Source organism: Anabrus simplex, chromosome 5 (genome assembly GCF_040414725.1).
Source record: "Anabrus simplex isolate iqAnaSimp1 chromosome 5, ASM4041472v1, whole genome shotgun sequence".
NCBI classification, from domain to species: Eukaryota; Metazoa; Arthropoda; class Insecta; order Orthoptera; family Tettigoniidae; genus Anabrus; species Anabrus simplex.
The window spans coordinates 402,729,721-402,753,965 of record NC_090269.1 but is presented as its reverse complement, the minus strand read 5'-3'; the positions used below and the strand labels follow the sequence as shown (position 1 = coordinate 402,753,965).

At 36.9% G+C, this 24,245-nt stretch overlaps 1 protein-coding gene across 1 annotated transcript in view; it reads left to right on the top strand.

Moving 5' to 3' along the window:
• Nucleotides 1–24,245, top strand: part of LOC136874573 (uncharacterized) — a 198,353-nt gene that overhangs the window by 126,595 nt on the left and 47,513 nt on the right. The window contains exon 19 of the mRNA XM_067148209.2: nucleotides 10,532–10,689. Within this exon, the coding sequence (XP_067004310.2) occupies nucleotides 10,532–10,689 (158 nt within the window). The remainder of the gene's footprint in view (nucleotides 1–10,531; nucleotides 10,690–24,245) is intronic.

Genomic DNA, 24,245 nt, shown 5'->3' with positions numbered 1-24,245 from the left:
CTCCGCGCAAGTTGCACCCTGTGTTAGACCGTTTGTGCGCTCGTGGTGTGTGTCTGGTGTCATGGAACATGTGCGGGCCTGCCAAGGCCATATGACATCACGCTATGACAACACGGGCAGCAGATGATCACTCTCTTGCTCTCACCTTGTGGAATCGAATCGAACCCATCAGTCGAAATTTCCACTCCACCGTTCCATCTAGCAGAATAGAATCAAATGGGATTCTACATGGGAAACATAAAGCATGCAATGGATGGTTTGATAAAATTAATGCAGTAATTTGTGGGCCGCGACAGGGTGAAGTAATTAATCGAGGTGGCCTAAACATTAATTAAAAACCGTAAAGTGTATCTGTCCACAACATTACTGTTAATCTACCACAAAATTGAATATTCTAACCTGTTTGATTTTTCATTCCCTTGCTTAGTTCCTTCCAGGCATTCTCTCTTACATTGTTGTTGCAATAATACTTATGGGTCTTGCCGTAGAGGAAATTACGTTTTTGAACTAAACTGATAAGATTTTCTGTGTCCATTATTAGTCAGGTGAATAAAAACAACTTCCCGACTCTACGCAGGAAACAGCCAACTTGCCAGCAGCCAGCTGATACACATGCCGCCACAGCCGGCCGAAAGATCCCGATCGTTTACGAAGTTGAACGAATGTTGATAGCCAACTGGGTGTTGGTGGGAGGCACACAGAGGCATTGCAATACCACGTGTTGGCATAAAATTGAAAGTTATTTTTAATTTTACCTTTATACGAGCTAAACATTGTATTATCGTGTCACTCGTAATTATTACATCGCATTATTAGAACGTAGCACAAGGATGAGGAGACATGAAATAAAATTCTTGCGAGGAAAGAAACTGTTTACGTTTAGATGTGCTAGCATTGGTACTGCACCTTTATCACTCCCACGTAATACCCCAGATACTTTTCCATGCACTCATTTCTGCAACTTCGAACCTGTGTTTCTTTTCTTCATTACCTATAGTATGAAGAGGATTGAAGCGGGAAAATAAACTCAATACTGGCTTGGCCATGCGGTACTTGTGAAACAGCCAGAAACTACGCCCATTGCCGTGACAACCAGTAGGAATGCAGGGGCGATTTAGGCCTAGGTTCTAAGAATCTCTAAGAATAAGTTGCTAGATTTCCCATTTGCTGCCGTTATCCTTGAAGCAGGTGCCAGGGGAGTGAGGAAGATAGAAAGCACATGCTAACAAACTGTAATACACGTCTTGTCTTTGCGTCTTGTAAGCCTAAACTACGGATTGCCAAGCATAGTGTAGCGTTGTAATTAGTATGAATAGGAGTTGGTGAAGTTAGTTATACTTGTAATATCAACGTAGAAACGTTTTAAGTGAAAATGAGCGGAACTCAGAGGAAAGAGATCAAGCGAAAAACACTAACAATAAAAGACAAAGTGGAGATTATAAGGAAGGTGGAGTCATCTACACTTTCCCGTGTTGCTTTGGCAAAGGAGCTGGGGATGCCACCGTCTACTTTGAACGGTATTATAGCAAAGAAAGAAGAGATCTCTGCTTCTGCAGGGAATACTTCAGCAAATTGTAAAGTACGATGAAATAGAACAAGCTCTGCTAATATGGTTTAAACAGTAGCGAAGTTTAAACATACCTTTCAGTGGGACTATTGTGCAGGAGAAAGCCGCATGCAAATTAAGGGTACCTTTTACCGCATCGAACGGGTGGCTGGACCGCTTTAAAAATCGAGCCGGCATCGTTTACAAAATAATTTGTTGTGAAGCAGAGAGTGTAAGTGCGGAGGAAAGGGAAGCGTGGAAGGAAATGCTTCTGCCTGCTAAAATAAGCAAACCTTGCAACATTTTTATATAACTTAATATGTTCCCTTCTCTTATCAAATATATTTATAATACGGTATGTTCAATTATTTTACTTTATGATAATTGAATTTTTATATTGTGGCTTTCTGTTAGCAGCTCTTATATATCGGCCTATTTCAGTATTGTTCACAGACAAGGAAATCTGTTGGCTGTGTGTTTCACATGTATTTCAAAGTACAGAATAAGTTTTTGGGCATTACCCCTTTTAAGAAGTTTCCTGCTTAAGAAGTTGTTTTTTTTTTTTTTTTTTTTTTTTCAGTCCCTTGAAAAACTTCTTAACAGAGTTTCACTATATATTGTTCCTCTTGACAGAGCTCTTGCTCTCTGGAACCCTATATATCAATAAAATAGAAAAATAAAAAAGTTAAAGAAACAAACAAACAAGGGATGAGTAAAATCACATATGAGGAGCATCATTTCATATCGTATTAAACCCATAGATAATCATTTTATTACAGGAAGCTAAAAAAAAAATCCTGGCCAAATAAGAAATAAACAAATAAACAGTGATGGGCCTGCCTCTGTCGAGCAGTTGCTTGTAGGTCATGAAATGATATATGCCCAGCACAACAAATCCGTTTGGCCATTATTCTTGACTTTCTCAACCAGGGCTGCTATCCCATCATCAGATAAGTCCTCAATTCTTCACAAGTAGGCTGAGTGCACCTTGACCCAGCCCTCAGATCTCTGACCTGACCGGGAATCAAACCTGGTTATTGCTGTTATTATTATTATTATTATTCATTCATTCATCAGCCAACTAGAGACCATGATAAGCCTCACTTTACATTCTGGCATTTGTTCATTTTTTGCTTGATCCACATCGTCTTCATTAGCTCACTGTGTTAGGTATGACGTTCTTCTGTCCATTTTGCACCAGTTGCCCATTTTTCGTCTTGGAAAGTCCCAGAAGTTTTGATGGCTGCTCTGAAAAGATTTTGGTTTTGTGCATCTTCTGCTTGTATGCACAGTTCTTTAAGGTCTTTCTTGATATTAATGTACCATGGCATTGCCATTTTTGGTTTTGAGTCAAATATATTGAAGATATGTTTCGTCCATCAAGAATAGATCATCTGTTGTATATGACCACAGAAGCAAACTCTACCTTTATGCATTGTGTCCATGATTTTATCTATCTTAAGAGTACACTTCCTGCCTGGATTTTCTAATGTAGATGCCATTTTTGTAGTTTGGGCCAAGTATGGTGTGTAGGATCTTTTGTTCTTCCCTCTCTAAATCCGCAAGCAAAAATTTCTCGGAGAGGATAAGGCATTCAGATGCATACAGCGATACTAGTTTGATGACAGTATTGTAGTGACGAATTTTTGTGTTCAGAGAAAATCACTTTTTGCCATATATGTTGCGGGTGGTTTGGAAAGTGATTTCCATTTTCTTGATTCTTGCTGCTATGGCCTCTTTGTCAAGTCCATTTTGCTGGACCCATTCCCCAAGGTATTTAAATTTATTAACACAGTTTATCGTTCCTTATTTGGTGTTTAGTTATGCTGTATCATCTTTGTAAACCTGTTTGTTCTGCTACTTCCTTCAACACATTGATCTGTTCTGTTGCACTTTCGAAATTTTCTGTCATCAGGGCTATATCATCAGTGAACGCTAAGCAATCTATTTCCACTCCGTTTTTCTTTGTCCCAATCCTTAAGGGTTCAGAGAGACATCCTTGGAATTTTTCTTTGGATTTGGTATTAGTTAGCGTTGCCCTTATTATCAGCAGCAGTTTCTCATTGACTCCCTTTTCTGCAAGTATGTTAAGCAACACATCACGGTCGATGGAGTCGTATGCTTTCCTGAAATCTATGGTACAAATATCGATACATAGGTTCGACCTCTCAGCATGTGGTATCTTATGGTTTTCAGGTTAAGTATTTGTTCTGCACTTGATCGGCCTTTATGAAAACCTGCTTGGTATTACCTGAGTTTGTGTTCAACTTGCTGTTCTAGTCTTTCAAGGATGGATAGTGACAGGATCTTGTAGGCTACTGACAAAAGAGAAATATCACAGTAATTGTTCACATCTCTTATATTTCCTTTCTTGTGTAAAGCTAGCTTCAAGTCCTATGGTAGTTGTTCTTTTTCCCATATATCTACAATGGTTTGGTGTAGGATGTCAATTGCTTCTTCCAGGGCATGTTTTCACAGTTCCGCAATCATGGAGTCTTCACCAGGAGCCTTGTTATTTTTCAGTCTCTGTATGTGGCATTTGATTTCATCACGATTTGGTGAAGAAGATGGCAGGTTTTGGCTCACTGGTTTGTTTTGATGGGGTTGGCTGGTTTTTCACAGTTTAGAAGGTCATTAAAATACTTAGCTAAGATTTTGCAGTTTTCTTCATTAGATGTTGCAAGAGTTCCATCTTTTTTTAGAAAGCAAAGGGAAGGTGCCTTGTATCCTTGTATCTTCTTTTTAAAATTCCTGAAGTATTCATGGGTCTCACCTCTATGAAGGTCTTGTTCAATCTTGTCCATTACTTCCTTTTCATACTTGCATTTCTCACTGCGTATTATTTTTGCTGTTTGTGCTTGTTGTGTTTTGTACATCTTCCAGTCTTCTTCTTTTTTCAAGGTGTAATACTTTAATAATAATAATAATAATAATAATAATAATAATAATAATAATAATAATAATAATAATAGTAATAATAATACTTTATTAACCGTAATACCATTTTACATAACATAACGAAGAAATTTATGTTGTACTGAATCTAATCTATGGATAGAGGTCTGATGAGAAGGGTTCCAAACAGGTGTACAGTATTCTAGTATAGGGCGTACCATAGACACATACAGCAATCGATAGGTAGCTAAGTTTGAAAATTCTCTAGAATATCTAGTAATGCAACCCAATCTTTGAAATGCTTTCTTACAAATATTTTCAATATGTTCATTAAACTATAGGTTATAACTGAATAAAACACCAAGGTCATTAACTTATGAAACAGGAGTTAGAATGTTGTTATTACTAAATTTGTACTGAAATGATATTTTCTTCTTGTTTTTTAAAAAAACGATATTATTTTACATTTCTCATGATTAAGTTTCAACCCATTTTGAATACAGTACTTTTCCATATGATGTAAATCTTTTTGAAGTTTTAAACAATTAAGTGGACAATTAATTTGCATAAAATTTTTTGCATCGTTGGCAAACAAAAGCAATTCAGAATTCTTAAGTATATTTTTAATGTCATTTATATAGAGAGTAAAAAGTAAGGGCACAAGGTGAGACCCTTGAGGAACTCCACTGGTAACATAATAGGTGCAGGAAAATTATTCCTTATTTTAACAATCTGCAGGCGATTTTTAAGATACGATTCAAACCATGACAGGAGAGGCCCATTAATTCCGTAGCCTGTTAGTTTTTGCAGCAAGATATCGTGGTCAACAGTGTCAAAAGCTTTTGAGAAGTCTGTATAAATGCAGTCCACTTGGGAGTGGTTCTCTATTGCATCCAAGGGGAACTGATAGAATAAAAGAAGATTGCTACAGGTTGACTGTCCTGAAAAGAATCCATGTTGCTCATCAATGATGATGTTTCTAAAGAGAGGTGTGATATTGTCAAGAATTATTGAATCAAAAATTTTGGAAATATGAGAAGAAATTATAACTGGTCTATATTGTTTTAAGTCAGTTTTATCACCATTTTTGAAAACTGGACTAACAAATCCTTTCTTCCATTCCACTGGAAAAACGCCTTAGTTTAATGATAAGTTGAACAGATAAAAGAGTTCTTCACATAAAATAAATGAGCAGTACTTGAGCAGGTAAGTTAAAACTCCATCAGGTCCTACAGTTTTCTTTAATTCCAGAGATATCAGTTTGTTGTAAATTTCTGCCTTACTAATGTTTATAACTGATAGATTGACAGAGAAAGGATAAGCATATGACATACTACTACTATTCTGAAAAGGAGAATAAACAGATGAAAAGTGGTTAGCAAAAAGATTGACAATATTTTCTCCAGTATCTGCTGTAATTTCATTAAGATGCATTGTTGAAGGAATATTATTACATACCTTTTAGAACTTAGATATTGCCAGAATTTCTGTGGATTGGAAGTAATACTTCATTCACAGCTGGAGACATCCAGGCATTCAGACGATCCCCTAAGTCTTCTCGCAGTTATCGTTCCACCACATATGCTTCTTCCTTTTCTTGATTTCGGCCACTCCTTTTGCAGCTTGTATCATCTGCTTTCTCGTGCTGTTGATTTTTTCTTTTTTCTTTTTTTTTTTTTCTTTTTTTTTTTTTTTACAGGTTGGGCAAGTTCTTTGAATTTATTCTCTCTTTCTCTGAGCTTTTCTTGTGTCAAAGCGAATTATGATAGGTTCGTTTTTCTTTTTGTTGAGAGAGATTGCCCGAAACTTTATTACTGATACGTAGTGATCTGAGTCTATGTTTATTCCCTTTTTTACGGTAATGTTCATTATTTCCGGACTGTATCTTCGATATATAGCAACATGGTCTATTTGGAATTCTCCCATTGTTTTGTTTGGGCATCTCCATATCGCCTGTTTTCTAGGTAAGTGACGAAAGTGTGTTGAGATCAGTTGGAGGTTATGGTTATCACATTGTTAAATGAGGCGTTCTCCATCCTTGTTGGTTCTTTTGTGTGCTGAGTAGAGCCCAACAACTTTTCTGTGTTTCCGTTCATGTCCTACGTGTGCATTAAAATCGCCCATTAGGATCTTGACGTGGTGTTTCGGGATTTTCGCTAATCTGGCATCCAGGAGGTTCCAGAATCTATCTGTGACTTCCAGGCCTTTTTTGTTTTGTTCATTAGTTGCAGCACGTGCATTGACTAGAGTGTATGTTTTGTTTGCACAACACAGGAATAGTAGGCATAACCTATCATAAACAGCTTCAAAATTTGAGACTGACCTAAGGATTCTGGTGTTGGCAGCAAAAGCTGTACTGAAGATAGGAGTGTTTTTCATTACTCTCTTATGGGATTTGCTCTTGAAGGACCGATACCCTTCAGACTCAAATGTGTCTTCGTCAGTGAAGCGAGTTCCTTACAGAGCCATTACTGCGATTTTATTTTCGCGGAGGGCATTGGTTAGCCTGTTTCATCTTACCAGCTTGTATTGGACTGTTTATGTTGAACATGGCCAAAAAAAGTCTTAGATATGGGTTTCAGCTTTTGTGACTGCTCAGGATTTCCAAGATGCTCCGACTTGTCTTTAGCATGATGTTGCATCCTCCCAAGAATCCAAACGGGATGCATGTGTCGCTTGTCCGCGACAGTGGATTTCTTTGAAAAGTTGCCACCTGGGGTATTAACTTCATGTCTTTGTTTTACCATCATGCTTGAGAAGCTTTAGCTTACCTTGAAGCAAATTGCTCATTCTGAATGCAACCAAGGTTGTTAGCCCTGGAGGGCCTCAAGATGTTCTCCGGGTGTGGGCAGGCATTTCCTCCTAAGTCAAATAGTTATGGTTTACCCGCCAATACTCGGGTGGCTGATTGCAGTAGTTTCCCACTGGGCAATGGGTTCGCCACATCTGTACGCCATATTATTATTATTATTATTATTATTATTATTATTATTATTATTATTATTATTATTATTCATTTTGTCTAACTCCTTGGCTGAATGGTCAGCGTTGAGGCCTTCGGTTCAGAGAGTCCCGGGTGCAATTCCCGGCCAGGTCGGGGATTTTAATCGTCTGATTAATTATTTTGGCTCGTGGAGAGGGTGTTTGTGTTTGTCCCAACACTTTCCTTTTCACATTCAGACAATGCACCGCACTACCAACCACCACAGAAACACGCAACAGTCATTACATCCCTCCAGGGTTGGTATCAGGAAGGGCATCTGGCCATAAAACAGGGCAAAATCCACAGGTGTAGGAAGAAGGAGTGGAAGAAGATTCATTCATTCAATTAGGTCATCTTAGGACGACATGAAACAGTTCTATTCTTCTTGTCTTCCCAAAACTTCTTCCCCTTTTGTCAGTATTGTTCTCTTTCTTCCATCCACTTACTGCCTGATTTGCCATCAAATATTGCTCTCCTAAATTATTTTCTATTTACAATTTGTTTCTTTTCAATATTGAGTAGTTCCAAATCTTCTTTGTCTTCTTTGAAGAATGCTGGTTTGGTTCTTTTATTTTCACAGTGTTCACAAAAATGTATTTTGTTAATCTGTCTTGGTCCATTCTGTACAGGTGAACAAAGAATCTTAATCTCCTTTTTCTGAAAGCATGATTTTTTTTCTGATGCTTTGCATAAATCTTGTTCTAGTCTCAATTTGCATATGCCATTCTCCCTAATAGCTCCCATTATTTTCCTTAGGATTCTCTCTTCTGTTTTGCTTATTATTCTATCTGAGAAGGTATTCAGACACTCTGTTACATATAAAGCTGCTGGATGTATTATAATTTTGTAGTGTTTCATTTTAGCGTTCTTGGTTACTGACTTTTATTGTATACATTCATCGTTAGGTGATAAATGTTTTCCATTTGTGAATTGGTACTTTCGTGCTCTCCTTCTCTACTGCTCTTACTGTTCTTACTTCTTTTGTATCAGGATATTTGAATTCTTTTTTTTTTAATAGGAAACTTGTAATCCTATCTTGGCTACACACTTTTCAAGATCTTCTAATTTTATCCTTCATTCTTATGGGGTTTTTGCTAGTATGACAATCAATACTGATCTGCATTTAGGGCAGTCGCCCAGGTGGCAGATTCCCCATTTGTTGTTTTCCTAGCCTTTTCCTAAATGATTTCAAAGAAATTGGAAATTTATTGAACATCTCTCTTGGTAAGTTATTCCAATCCCTAACTCCCCTTCCTATAAATGAATATTTGCCCCAGTTTGTCCTCTTGAATTCCAACTTTATCTTCATATTGTGATCTTTCCTACTTTTATAAACGCCATTCAAACTTATTCGTCTACTAATGTCATTCCACGCCATCTCTCCGCTGACAGCCAGGAACATACCACTTAGTCGAGCAGCTCTTCTTCTTTCTTTCAATTCTTCCCAACCCAAACATTGCAACATTTTTGTAACGCTACTCTTTTGTCGGAAATCGCCCAGAACAAATCGAGCTGCTTTTCTTTGGATTTTTTCCAGTTCTTGAATCAGGTAATCCTGGTGAGGGTCCCATACACTGGAACCATACTCTAGTTGGGGTCTTACCAGAGACTTATATGCCCTCTCCTTTACATCCTTACTACAACCCCTAAACACCCTCATAACCATGTGCAGAGATCTGTACCCTTTATTTACAATCCCATTTATGTGATTACCCCAATGAAGATCTTTCCTTATATTAACACCTAGATACTTACAATGATCCCCAAAAGGAACTTTCACCCCATCAACACAGTAATTAAAACTGAGAGGACTTTTCCTACTTGTAAAACTCACAACCTGACTTTTAACCCCGTTTATCAACATACCATTGCCTGCTGTCCATCTCACAACATTTTCGAGGTCACGTTGCAGTTGCTCACAATCTTGTAACTTATTTATCACTCTAATCACCTGCAAAAGATAAATGGTTTGTTACAATTTGCTTGTTTTATGATGATGATTTTTGTTATTATTGTTATTGTTTGAGTCATCAGTCCATAGACTGATTTGATGCAGCTCTCCATACCCCCTATCCTGTGCCAACCTTTTCATTTCTACCTAACTGCTGCATCCCACATCTGCTCTAATCTGCTTGTCATATTCATACCTTGGTCTACCCCTACTGTTCTTACTGCCTACACTTCCCTCAAAAACTAACTGCACAAGTCCTGGGTGTCTTAAGATGTGACTTATCATTCTATCTCTTCTACTGGTCAAATTTAGCCAAATCAATCTCCTCTCACCATTTCTATTCAGTATCTCTTCATTTCTGATTTGATGTATCCCCCTCACCTTCAGCATTCTTTTGTAACAGTACATTTCAAAAGCTTCTATTCTCTTTCTTTCTCAGCTAGTTAATCATCCATGTTTCACTTCCATACAATGCCATGCACCATATGAAGGTCTTCAGAAACATATTTCTAATTCCTGAATCAATGATCAAAGTGAGCAAATTACTTTTCTTAAGAAAGGATTCTTTGCTTGTGCTAGTCTGCATTTTATGTCCTCCTTACATCTCCCATTGTTAGTTATTTCACTATCCAAGTATCAGTATTCATCTACTTCCTTTAAGACTTAATTTCCTAATATAATATTTCCTGTATCACATGACTTTGTTTGACTGCACTCCATTACTTTGTTTTATTATGATTATGATGATGATGATGATTATTATTATTATTAATAATAATATTATTATTATTGTTGTTTTTGAGTCATCAATCCATAGATCCTGTGCTAATATAGTACAGTAATAGGATTATCATGCAATGTAAAGTACTTTCTGACTGGAGAAAAACAATAATTGAATCTATCTATATGCAACGGAACAGTAAGTTATTTCATTGACCAATATACCGGGCAAAGTGTTAAATTTATTTTGGAAATTGGTTAAATAGGATACAAGTTTTTTAATTATGACTGTTAAATGTGATGAATGCTTTGCCCAATTTTAAGGGAACATATTCCCTGCTTAGAGTTGCTCACTTTGAGAAATTACAAGAACTATTCTGAAAGAGAATTTTAGAACCTGTATGTAACTCCCCTATTAATTAGTCTCTTTTTGTAGGTTCTAGACCGGAAGATACTGTAGCAGCTCTGATGTTTGATTTGCCCTCTACTGAAACTGTGGTTCCACTTCTTGAAGCACAGAACATAATGCAAGTCTTGTTTCCAATGGAGGAATCACTTAATCAAGGAATGAAGTTATCAAATTCAAAATATATGGTTTGTATATTTTTGCTTATATTAAGTCATATTAGTATTGTTACATTTACTTAAAAACTACTCAAGTGTATCTTACAAGTTGAGTTTGTTTCAGATAGGAATATTTCATCAAATTTATTGATGTATCTTCAAAATGAGGATAATAAACGCCTGATTTATAATAAAGAGAATACAGGGAGACCTTTCTGGACTGTAATAAAGTTGGAAATATAGGGAAATGTGAAGTGCATAGTATAGTGGATAAAACTTGTTTAGAAGGGTTATAGGCAGGTACATTCAGGGAAATGGGGTGGCCTAGGGAGCAGTGTTAAGCAAAAAGGGAACTGCAAATCAAGTAGGGATGACATAAAAATGTTAGTGGTCAATTGTAGAAGTATTGTAAACAAAGGAATTGAATTAAGTAATTTAATAGATATGCAGTATATTTACCAGATATTGTAATAGGAGTTGAATCATGGATGAGAAATGATATAATGGATGCAGAAATATTCTCAAGGAACTGGAGTGTGTACCGTAGAGATATGATACGAATGGTAGGAGGGGGAGTATTCATTCTGGTGAAAGAAGAATTTGTAAGCTATGAAAAAGTTAAGGATGAAAACATGAAATTCTGGATGTAAGGCTCATTTCTAAAGATAATAGGCAACTTGATGTCTTTGGAGTGTACAGTCTGGGAAAGGGTAGCGCTGACGCTGATTCAGAATTATTTGATAAGATAATCAGCTATGTGGGAAATGATAAGGAAAGGAACGTGATTGTAACGGGTGATCTCAATTTACCAAATGTCAATTGGGAAGGTAATGCAAATGACAGGAAGTATGAACAACAAATGGCAAATAAGTTAATATGGAAAGGGCACCTGATTCAGAAAGTGATGGAACCAACTAGAGGGAAGAATATTTTGGATGTGGTGCTAATAAAACCAGACGAGCTCTATAGAGAAACTGAAGTAATAGATGGTATTAGTGATCACAAAGCTGTTTTTGTCATAGTTAAAAATAAATGTGAAAGAAAGGACGGTATTAAAAGTAGGACTGTTAGGCAGTACCATATGGCTGATAAAACAGGCATGAGGGAGTTTTTAAAAAGTAACTATGATCGCTGGAAAATGGTAAATAAAAATGTAAACAGACTCTGTGATGGGTTTAAAGCAATTGTTGAGGAATGTGAAAATAGGTTTATACCTTTAAAGGTGGTAAGAAATGGCAAAGATCCGCTATGTTATAACAGAGAAGTAAAGAGTCTAAGAAGGAGGTGCAGGATGGAATGAAATAGAGTTAGATATGGTTATGGAAGTAAGAAGAAATTGAAGGAACTTACTAGGAAATTGAATCTAGCAAAAAAGTCAGCTAAGGATAACATGATGGCAAACATAATTGGTGGTCATACAAATTTTAGGGAAAAATGGAAGAGTATGTATAGATACTATAAGGCAGAAGCAGGTTCAAAGAAGGACATTTCAGGAATCATTATTAACAAGGGGAGTGTGTATGTGAGGATCTTCAAAAGACAGATGTATTCAATCAGCAGTATGTAAAGATTGATAATGTCCAGGTAGGGGATGTGAGTAATACTAAAGAAGTATTAAAATTTACCTATGATAACAATGACATTTACAGTAAGATACAAAAATTGATAACTGGAAAAGCAGCTGGAATTGATAAGATTTCTGGGGATATACTAAAGGCAATGGGTCAGAATATAGTACCATATCTGAAATACTTATTTGATTATTGTTTGGTTGAAGGAGCTATACCAAATGAATGGAGAGTTGCTATAGTAGCTCCTGTATATAAAGGAAAGGGTGATAGACATAAAGATGAAAATTACAGGCCAGTCAGTTTGACATGCATTGCATGCAAGCTTTGGGAAAACATTCTTTCTGATTATATTAGACATGTTTGAGAAATTAATAACTGGTTTGACAGGAGGCAGTTTGGCTTTAGGAAAGATTATTTCACTGAAGTTCAGCTTGTAGGATTTCAGCAAGATATAGCAGATATTCTGGATTCAGGAGGCCAAATGGACTGTATTGCGATTGACCTATCTAAGGCATTTGATAGAGTAGATCATGGAAGATTACTGGCAAAAATGAGTGCTATTGGACTAGAAACAAGAGTGACTGAATGGGTGGCTATATTTCTAGAAAATAGAACTCAGAAAATTACAGTAGGCGAAGCTTTATCTGACCATGTAATAATTAAGAGGGGAATTCCTCAAGGCAGTATTATTGGACCTTTATGTTTTCTTATATATATCAATGATATGTGTAAAGAAGTGGAATCAGTGATAAGGCTATTTACAGATGATGTTATTTTGTACAGAGTAATAAATAAGTTACAAGACTGAGCAGCTGCAGGGTGACCTTGATAGTGTTGTGAGATGGATGGTAGGCAATGGTACGATGATAAACGGGGTTAAAAGTCAGGTTGTGAGTTTCACAAATAGGAAAAGTCCTCACAGTTTTAATTACTGTGTTGATATAAGAAAAGACCTTCATTGAGGTAATCACATAAATATGATTGTTAATAAAGGGTACAGATCTCTGCACATGGTTATGAGGGTATTTAGGGGTTGTAGTAATGATGTAAAGGAGAGGGCATATAAGTCTCTGGTAAGACCCCAACTAGAGTATGGTTCCAGTGTATGGGACCCTCACCAGGATTACTTGATTCAAGAACTGGAAAAAATCCAAAGAAAAGCAGCTCGATTTGTTCTGGGTGATTTCCAACAAAAGAGTAGCGTTACATAAATGATGCAAAGTTTGGGCTGAGAAGACTTGGGAGAAAGGAGACGAGCTGCTTGATTAAGTGGTATGTTGATATAGATGTTGATTCCCATAGGGAATCTGAAATTTTTGTCCCAAATGAGTAAATTTATAATACCAATATAAATGGTCTGTTATTGGACATTATAAATTTTCCAGCTAACTCATTCCTGGTTGCCAGCGTTTCGCCCCCGTGTGCTAGGTTGGGCTCGTCAGTTGGTGCCTAGCACACCTACCAAGATGTGTGGCTAGTGCATACTGTGGAGGCCACTGCGTAGGCTACTTGAAGCCACCGGCAGTGCCAATGCACTATGAGAGACTTTGTCTCACTACAAAAAATTGATGCCTGCTTGGCCACCAGATGATATAGATGTTGATTTCCATAGGGAATCTGAAATTTTTGTCCCGAATGAGTAAATTTATAATACCAATATAAATGGTCCGTTATTGGACATTATAAATTTTCCAGCTAACTCATTCCTGGTTGCCAGCGTTTCACCCCCGTGTGCTAGGTTGGGCTCGTCAGTTGGTACCTAGCACACCTACCAAGACGCGTGGCTAGTGGTAGTGAGACAAAGTCTCTCATAGTGCATTGGCACTACCGGTGGCTTCAAGTAGCCTATGCAGTGGCCTCCACAGTATGCACTAGCCACGCGTCTTGGTAGGTGTGCTAGGTACCAACTGACGAGCCCAACCTAGCACACAGGGGCGAAACGCTGGCAACCAGGAATGAGTTAGCTGGAAAATTTATAATGTCCAATAATGGACCATTTATATTGGTATTATAAATTTACTCATTCGGGACAAAAATTTCAGATTCCCTATGGGAATCAACATCTATATCATCTGATGGCCAAGCAGGCATCAATTTTTGGTAGTGAGACAAAGTCTCTCATAGTGCATTGGCACTGCCGGTGGCTTCAAGTAGCCTATGCAGTGGCCTCCACAGTATGCACTAGCCACGCGTCTTGGTAGGTGTGCTAGGTACCAACTGATGAGCCCAACCTAGCACACGGGGGCGAAACGCTGGCAACCAGGAATGAGTTAGCTGGAAAATTTATAATGTCCAATAACAGACCATTTATATTGGTGTTATAAGTGGTATGTTCCGAGCTGTCAGTGGAGAGATGGCGTGGGAGGATATCAGTAGATGAATAAGTTTGAGCGGTGCCTTTTAAAGCAGGAAAGATGAAGATAAAGTTGGAATACAAGAGGACAAATTGGGGCAAATATTTGTTTATAGGAAGGGGAGTTAGCGATTGGAATAACTTACCAAGGGAAATGTTCACTAATTTTCCAATTTCTTTGCATTCATTTAAGAAAAGGCTAGGAAAACAACAGATGGGGAATCTGCCACCTGGGCGACTGCCCTATATGCAGATCAGGATTGATTGATTGATTGATTGATTGATTGATTGATTGATTGATTGATTGATTGATTGATTGATTGATTGATTGATTGATTGATTGATTGATTGATTGATTGATTGATTGATTGATTGATTGATTGATTGATTGATTGATTGATTGATTGATTGATTGATTGATTGATTGATTGATTGATTGATTGATTGATTGATTGATTGATTGATTGATTGATTGATTGATTGATTGATTGATTGATTGATTGATTGATTGATTGATTGATTGATTGATTGATTGATTGATTGATTGATTGATTGATTGATTGATTGATTGATTGATTGATTGATTGATTGATTGATTGATTGATTGATTGATTGATTGATTGATTGATTGATTGATTGATTGATTGATTGATTGATTGATTGATTGATTGATTGATTGATTGATTGATTGATTGATTGATTGATTGATTGATTGATTGATTGATTGATTGATTGATTGATTGATTGATTGATTGATTGATTGATTGATTGATTGATTGATTGATTGATTGATTGATTGATTGATTGATTGATTGATTGATTGATTGATTGATTGATTGATTGATTGATTGATTGATTGATTGATTGATTGATTGATTGATTGATTGATTGATTGATTGATTGATTGATTGATTGATTGATTGATTGATTGATTGATTGATTGATTGATTGATTGATTGATTGATTGATTGATTGATTGATTGATTGATTGATTGATTGATTGATTGATTGATTGATTGATTGATTGATTGATTGATTGATTGATTGATTGATTGATTGATTGATTGATTGATTGATTGATTGATTGATTGATTGATTGATTGATTGATTGATTGATTGATTGATTGATTGATTGATTGATTGATTGATTGATTGATTGATTGATTGATTGATTGATTGATTGATTGATTGATTGATTGATTGATTGATTGATTGATTGATTGATTGATTGATTGATTGATTGATTGATTGATTGATTGATTGATTGATTGATTGATTGATTGATTGATTGATTGATTGATTGATTGATTGATTGATTGATTGATTGATTGATTGATTGATTGATTGATTGATTGATTGATTGATTGATTGATTGATTGATTGATTGATTGATTGATTGATTGATTGATTGATTGATTGATTGATTGATTGATTGATTGATTGATTGATTGATTGATTGATTGATTGATTGATTGATTGATTGATTGATTGATTGATTGATTGATTGATTGATTGATTGATTGATTGATTGATTGATTGATTGATTGATTGATTGATTGATTGATTGATTGATTGATTGATTGATTGATTGATTGATTGATTGATTGATTGATTGATTGATTGATTGATTGATTGATTGATTGATTGATTGATTGATTGATTGATTGATTGATTGATTGATTGATTGATTGATTGATTGATTGATTGATTGATTGATTGATTGATTGATTGATTGATTGATTGATTGATTGATTGATTGATTGATTGATTGATTGATTGATTGATTGATTGATTGATTGATTGATTGATTGATTGATTGATTGATTGATTGATTGATTGATTGATTGATTGATTGATTGATCAGGTGAAATTGTAGATCCCAGAGAATCAGTGGACAGATGGAAGGGATATTTGCATCATCCTCTCATATAAAAAGAAATCTTTTTCTTGAAGTCCAAAATCATGGAGTTCATGAGGAGGGGAGCAGAGATGGCTGTAAAATTATGCTCTGGGAAGTGGAAAGGATGGTAAATATAATACATTGGCATATTCGATGTAAGATTGCCCATACACGTTTCTCTTACTTCTTTGTTATCAAAATAACATAATGTTTCGTCCCTGCTTTCTTCTTTCTGCTCCATGATCTTTGATGTAGAAACACAACTGGAAAATATCCAAAGGAAAGTAGCATAATTTGTTTTGTGTGATTTCTCACAAAGAGTAGTGTTGCAAAAATGTTGAAAATGTCTGGAGATGACATGCTCGACTAAGTGGTATATAGTAAAGATGTTGATTCCCATAGGGAACTTGAAATGTTTGTTCCAAATGAGTAGAGTCTTGGTAGGTGTGCCATTTACCAACTGATGAGCCCAACTTAGCATACCAGGGTGAAACGCTGGCAACCAGGAATGAGTTAGCTGGAAAATTTAAAAGTGGTATATACCGAGTTGTCAGCGGACAGATGGCACGGAATGACATTAGTAGACGAATAAGCTTGAATGGGGCTTTTAAAAGTAGGAAAGATTATCATATGAAGATAAAGTTAGAATTGAAGAGGGCAAATTGGTGCAAATATTCCTTTATAAGACAAGGATTAACAGATATATTTATTAACAGAAATGTTTGAAATATTTCCAAGTTCTTTGAAAATATTCAAGAAAAGGCAAGGTAAATAACTAATAGGATGATATAGGCTTTTGGGCTTATGCCATGTTTAGAAAATAAGGTGAAATTCTTTACATTTCATAGAGAACTTTGCTCTGTGTCATCACCCATACGTACGTCAATTATTGGAACCGATGGTCAACAGTAAGGAAACTCGATCGTTGTTCCTGTCCAGATTGCTATTCACTCTTCCAGAGATTTAACTGCGCACATATTCACATATTGTTTGAGAAGCCTTTCTCGACGACAGTCAAGATTTTCGTCTGATAAAGCAGAGCAAAGTTCTCTGCGAAACGTAAGGAATTTCACCTTACTTTCTTGACACGGCATAAGCCCGAAAGCCTATATCATGTCTGTAAGTATGGGCCGTGGGAACTGATACGGAATTTGTCACCTGGGCGACAGCCCTAAATGGAGATCATTGATGATTGATTGAAAGAAGCAGGAATAGATGAAATTTGACCTGAAATGGTGAAATATAATGAGAAATATAGTGGAGTAATAGGATTATCATGGAATGTAAGGTACTTTCTGACTGGAGAAAAGCAGTAATTGAACCTATCTATAGCAACGGAACAGTAAGTTATTTCATTGACCAATATACCAGGCAAGGTGTTCAATACATTTTGGAAATGAGGGTGCTTCAGTGATGGAGAGTAAGTTGGATGAAAGCTTGTGTGGCTTCAGACCACAGAGGGGCTGTCAAAACCAGGTTTTCAATATGTGTTGTGCAGCTGAGAAGTGCTGTGAGAGGAATATACTGTTATGTTTTGTAGATAAGGTGACAGAGTACCAAGGGGAAAGATGCTGGCCATAAAGGGAGATTTTGATATTGGGGATGAGTTATTTATCACAGGCAATCAAAGGCATTTATATTTACAATCAGGCTGCAGTGCAAATTGATAGTACAGTAAAATTTGCTCAAAGCAGAATCGCAAGGGACCAAAAACATTTCTGAATTAGACGAGTTTCCACATTACACAAAACACTGTTGGTCTTTTTTTGACCTTAAAACACCAATCACTAGCACCGTTACACAAAATATGATACAGTTTACAGTATTTTTACACTTTCACTACCAGCTTCCTGAACAGCTTGCCAGTGCTGGGGCCCAGCCATTTTTAAAAAGCTGTCTATTTGACTGCCGAATTCTACATTAGTGCATATTAAAGAAATCATTATTGAAAAAATATTTCCAAAAGACATGACGTTGTTATCCTCACTGTTTTTATTTACACCATATGTACGTTAATTAATGGAGCCAATGGACAACAGTAAGGAAACTCGATCGTTGTTCCTGTCCAGATTGCTATTCACTCTTCCAGCCCTTTAACTGTGCACATATTCACACTCACTTCCACTATCTGCAGCTATAAGATATTGTTATTATGCAAAATATAAGATATTTCTTCTTCCAGAATCACTCCTATTACTACAAAATTTACTCATCTTTGAAGCTTTGTCTACTACACTACCACCATCACTTGCAATTTCAATCAGTTTGAGAAATGTTAAAATTAGCTGGCCATACACGGAAAGATTTCTTAGCGGGCCTCACCTTTGGGGCCATATCCAATGGGCCACCTGTCAGGCGTGACCTTCAGAGACCAGGCTTGCTGCTTGCCATCAACTGAACTGTGACACCAAGCCTGTCATGTTGTACAACATGATCTGTCAACAGTCTAGTCCCTCCCGTCAATTGAATGATCTGTGACTTCTCGGCAGGCCAAGCCTCATCCGCTGGCCTTTCATCTAGTGTGAAATCCTTGCTGATTGGATCTGCCATACTTAGAACTGTGTGATGGACGTCAAAGCAGACAGTGTCCAGAGGAAAAGAAAATTTTGCTGTTGCGTTTGTTGGAATGTACATTTTTCTGTATGTAAAATCATGCAAAAAGAATAATCAATCGAAATGGATGAAATAATGGATAAGAGAGTGAGGCGGGTTTAGTCACATGCGCCTCATACAACACCTAAGGGAAAATGAACCAGACGATTACAAGAATTATTTGCGAATGGACCAGAGCGATTATGATATGCTGTTAAGGTAAGCATGTATGGATTTTTATCATTATTATGTTAAATGTTTGATTTGTAACACATATACATAATGATTTGTTGATAGTGTATTTTTTGTACGTATTGTAGCTTCTAAGGTGAAGAAAGAGGATACTGTAATGTGACAAAGCATACCATCTGAGGAATGTGTGATTGCGACACTGAGAATTTTAGCTACTAGGCGGTCTTTCAAAGATTTGAAATTTACAACAAGAATTGCAGTACAGACATTTCAGTAAATTTCTCCAATAGTGCCTTTGTCCACTCGATGCTTTCCTTATAAGAGGCTGGATCCGTGAGGCGAGGTCTTTCCATTGAGGTGCTGACAACAGGTCTTGCCTGTAGCAGAGAACGGCCTCAAACTAGCCTTGCTCACTAACGAGCAGTCATAGCCTGTGGGTATGCAGCACAGGAGGCATGGCCTGTCATAATTCCTTTCTGTGTATGGCTAGCTATTGGCTTGTAAACACAAAGGGAGGGCTGTACAATGTCGAGAAAAGCGGATACTCGAGTCATCTACCAGAAGAAAAAGAAACTTCTAGGTAGAACTCTCCTGGTTTCCGAAAACACAAGCATATCAGAGCGCACTACACTGAACGAGCGCTAAACAACTTTACTCCTCTGCAGGAGCAAAGCTGTTAAAATAGTATTTAGAGCTTACCTGTATCTGTCTACGTATGATGCTCGACTATGCAGATTGATGTACGTAGTACTGTAGGACACTGATTTTTTTATTATTATTACTATGCTTTATTACTATATACAGTATGATACACAGTATATAATTTTGATAATATTGCAACACTATATTACATTATTTCACAACACTGGATATATGCTCCTTAAACTTATTTCTGTCACAACATTCTATACAACAACACTAAGCTTTCTACCACAGATCAAACAAAGAAACTTGTTTCCTCTTCTTTATAATCATGTCTTTCTGAATGCAGTCCTGAGCTGAGTACATTACTTCAAGAAGAGTGGAAGAGTTAGATGTAATGGCAAATTGATTTTTTCATCACAAAAACACTGTGATCCTGTTCATGGGTTCGAATCTTGTTTTGATCTTTGTCTTTTTGTTCATCTCTTTCTTTTGTCTCCTCTTCTTTCTTGGCCTTTCTCACTGCTATAAGGGCTGTAGCTGATTCAAAAATGTGGTGTGTCATAAGTTGTTCATGCCTTGCATCTTTAAGTGCTTCATTCGTTCCACCATCCATATTATCACTCTCTCCAAACATTTGTGTCAGTTTGTTCAAACAATGACACTGATCATACTAGCACCAGAAATGTACAAATATTGTACGTAGGACTAGGTTAAGTTCCTAATATTTTACACATTGTGCACGTAAATTTTAAATAATATTTTCATTTTTTGTTTCTGTTTCCACGTTGAGATTCCGCGCCATACAAAAGTAAGAACATTATAATGCCGTAAGCTTCGCCAGGACAGAGAAAATATTCCATAGTAGACAAGTTTCTGCTTTATTCAAGTTCTGCTTTGAGAACGTTTTACTGTAGAATGAATTCTTGGCTCAAAGTAGTTGACAAGGCTGTAATCTTTCACACACACTAGTAATATTTTACGCCATACCGGCAGCTTGGAATATAACATTTAGTAGAGCAGCTCATTTCCTTCGTCAGTGAACCGACTGCATATTAGTCTTTGAAATGTGGATGCATCACAAATGTTCAAGATCTGGTCACCAACAAGGAGGCACTCCATTGTGCCGGGAAATCCTATGAGATCTTAACCCTCTCAAAACACAGGAAAGTAGCCTATTACAGTCACCTATTCCAAGATGACAAATACAACCTTTTCAAGTGATCAAAGAAGGGAAATGAGTATGTGGGTAGAGAAGATTATCCTGGTTGCAGAACCTACAACATGGCATTTCTGGTAATGGAAACACAAGATAGGGAAACTTATTCCATGATGGTTGCCAACCTTCTGTATGGAGAAAGCACCAGAAGAAGAACAAGACGAAGAATATTGCTCCATTTGGTTCCTTTACTCTTTCTAAGTTTGTCCGATGTCCTTAACCTTCTACCTTTGTCTGGGAAGAAGAAACAAGTTTCTTGAGTGCTGAGAAAAAATCCATGTAGAAGAATTGAGATTCATCAGAAGAGAGTCCATCTGTGTGAAGATCTGGAGTTTATCCTTGTCCTTCTGTTTTCTTGTTTGCCCCACTCCCTTCTTTCTGTTACTTTCTTGTCCCACACTGACTCTTCATTGTGTTTATATTAATAAGTGTCCTTTCCATTAGTGTTGATTACTGCTTGTATGATTCGAAGCACTGTATCGATTCATTCAACTGTCTGAGTGAATTTTATCACAGCGACAGCGAGCTCATGGCACGTGATTCAGCTGACTTGCAGCAGCTAGTGCTGAGTGGTGCACTCATGGTTCAGTGTGACACAACATACACAGGATTCATTATTGGAACGGACTGTTGCTCTCAGCTCATTTGAAATGCAGGCAACCAAGAATGAGTTAGCTGGAAAAGTTATAATGTCCAATAACGGACCATTATATTGGTATTATAAATTTACTCATTCAGGACAAATATTTTAAGTTCCCTATGGGAATCAACATCTATATCATCTGATGGTCAAGCAGGCATCAATTTTTGGAAATGAGACATAGCTCTCATAGTGCATTGGCACTGCTGGTAGCTTCAAGTAGCCTGTGCGGTGGCCTCCACGGTATGCACTAGCCTTGCGTCTTGGGAGGTGTGGTAAGTCCCAACTGACGAGCCCAACTTAGCACATGAGGGCGAAACGCAGGCAACCAAGAATGAGCTGGAAAAGTTATAATGTTCAATAACGGACCATTATATTGGTATTACACTAGATATTGGCGGGGAGCCGAACTTCCATTGTAGATGCCACATCCACAAAGAATCGTACACTATAACGGACTGTCGCTCTCAGCTCATTTGAAAATAATACCCACTTGCATTTATCATCCTCTTCTTACAGGGAGGTTTTAATAATAGTTGGATTTATTTACAGTGTTTAAAAGGTAATACAGCAGCTAGTAAGTAGGTAGGCTATTAGGTTATTCTAGTAATTAGTTTATCAAATCTTACTATTATAACTTAGCTGACATTCAAGAATTAATTCAGCTCAGCTCTCTAGCCTATCCTATGACTATGAGTCTTACTCATGACCACTAAAATTGATCTATTTGATATTGGGAAGAACCACTCAATATTCTTTCAGTTTGCATGTCGCATTATTGCACAAGACTTCAATCATCGAATCACAAGATTACCAGTGTACGTGGACAGTGACTGAGCCGACTGACACAGTAACCTAACTAAAAAAGATGTTGAATCAGAAAACTATAGATACAGAGAAATTTCCAAGTTCTTTGAAATCATTTAAGAAAAGACTAGGCAAACAATTGATATGGAATCTGCCACCTGGACAACAGCCCTAAATGCAGATCATCGACGATCGTGTGTACAAATAATTCTACATACTTATTTAATGGAGTTGTTGCTGTGGAGGAAGGCTTAGTAACATCAAAACTTGATGTGAATAGATGGCTGCAGGAGAAACCTGAAACTGAAAGCTGGATGATGCATAACCAAGCAGTTCATAGAATGAAGACCAGATGGCAGCAGCGAGTATTGAATGATGCTGTGTATTAGTGCACACTACACACGTATAGGAACAGTGAATCTAATGTGCCGTGAACTGGATCACTGTATCGATTCAGTAATGTGAACGGAATCAAATGAATCGATTCAGTAAAATTAATTGAATATCCATCACTACTTTCCATTGCTTATATTAGTAATGATTAAGTTATGCAATATTATTTCAGGATGTAATAATAGGTATACTTGAAACCTTTTTAACAAATATTATGTCATTCGTAGATTATAATGCATTTTTTTAAGTTGTGAAAGTTTTGCACATTGGCAAGATTGCCGTACAAAAGAATTTAATTTTATATTACTTGATTTAGTGCATATTTCATACTGGTACCAGTTAACACTGCAAAATAAAATGGAATATATATACTGTACACTGCCGGCCAAAAGTTTCTGGACAAGCATTGAGCTGTTGAAGAATTATTTTACAATAAAACTACGTTTTTCCATTACATCTGAGCAAGAAATAGGCAATATGTACACATTTACACTAACAGATCACCAGAAAACATCAAACTCTCTTATCATCAAAGAAACCTTGCTTTGCTGCAAGTACAATTGTAACTATTTTCGGCATTCTAAGAACAAGTTTTTCTAACACTGATGCCGGTATACTTTGCCAGGCATTCTGTAAGATGTCCCACAGCTTTTCCGATGAAGAAGAAGACTCTTTTTGGACTTGCTGATCCAACTCTTCCCACAGCAGCTCAATTGGATTTAAGTCCGGTGATTGGGGAGGCCATTCCATTAAAAACATTTCCCCAGAGTTTTGTTTGTGTTTTTGTTTTGCAAATAATTCATGCAATAGCGAGAGGTGTGTCTGGGGTCATTGTCTTGGAGGACAAACCAACGTTGCTGTCCAGACAGAAGAGCATAACAAGACAGGATGGAATGGTAGCCGTTTTTTGTCCAGTGTTCCTTGAATTCAATGCAGTCTACCAACTCCACTGAATGTGAAACAACCCCAACCATTACAGAGCCCTCTCCGTGTTTCACTGTAGGTGCTATACAGTAGGATGCAATTTTTTTCCCAATGTTGAACATCGAACGTAAACTCGTCGCCGTTGCCTGAAAACATTAGAAACTTTGTTACAGTAATGTATGCTGTCATTAAACAATCATTAAACAAATTCGTGAAGGTACATATGTTTTGTCCGGAAACTTTTGACTGGCAGCGTACGTGTAGTGCAGAATGAATGATTGACACTTACCTGTTTTAAATTTTCCAAGTACATGATAGTGATATTAAGATCTTTCACATTAATAAATTTTGTT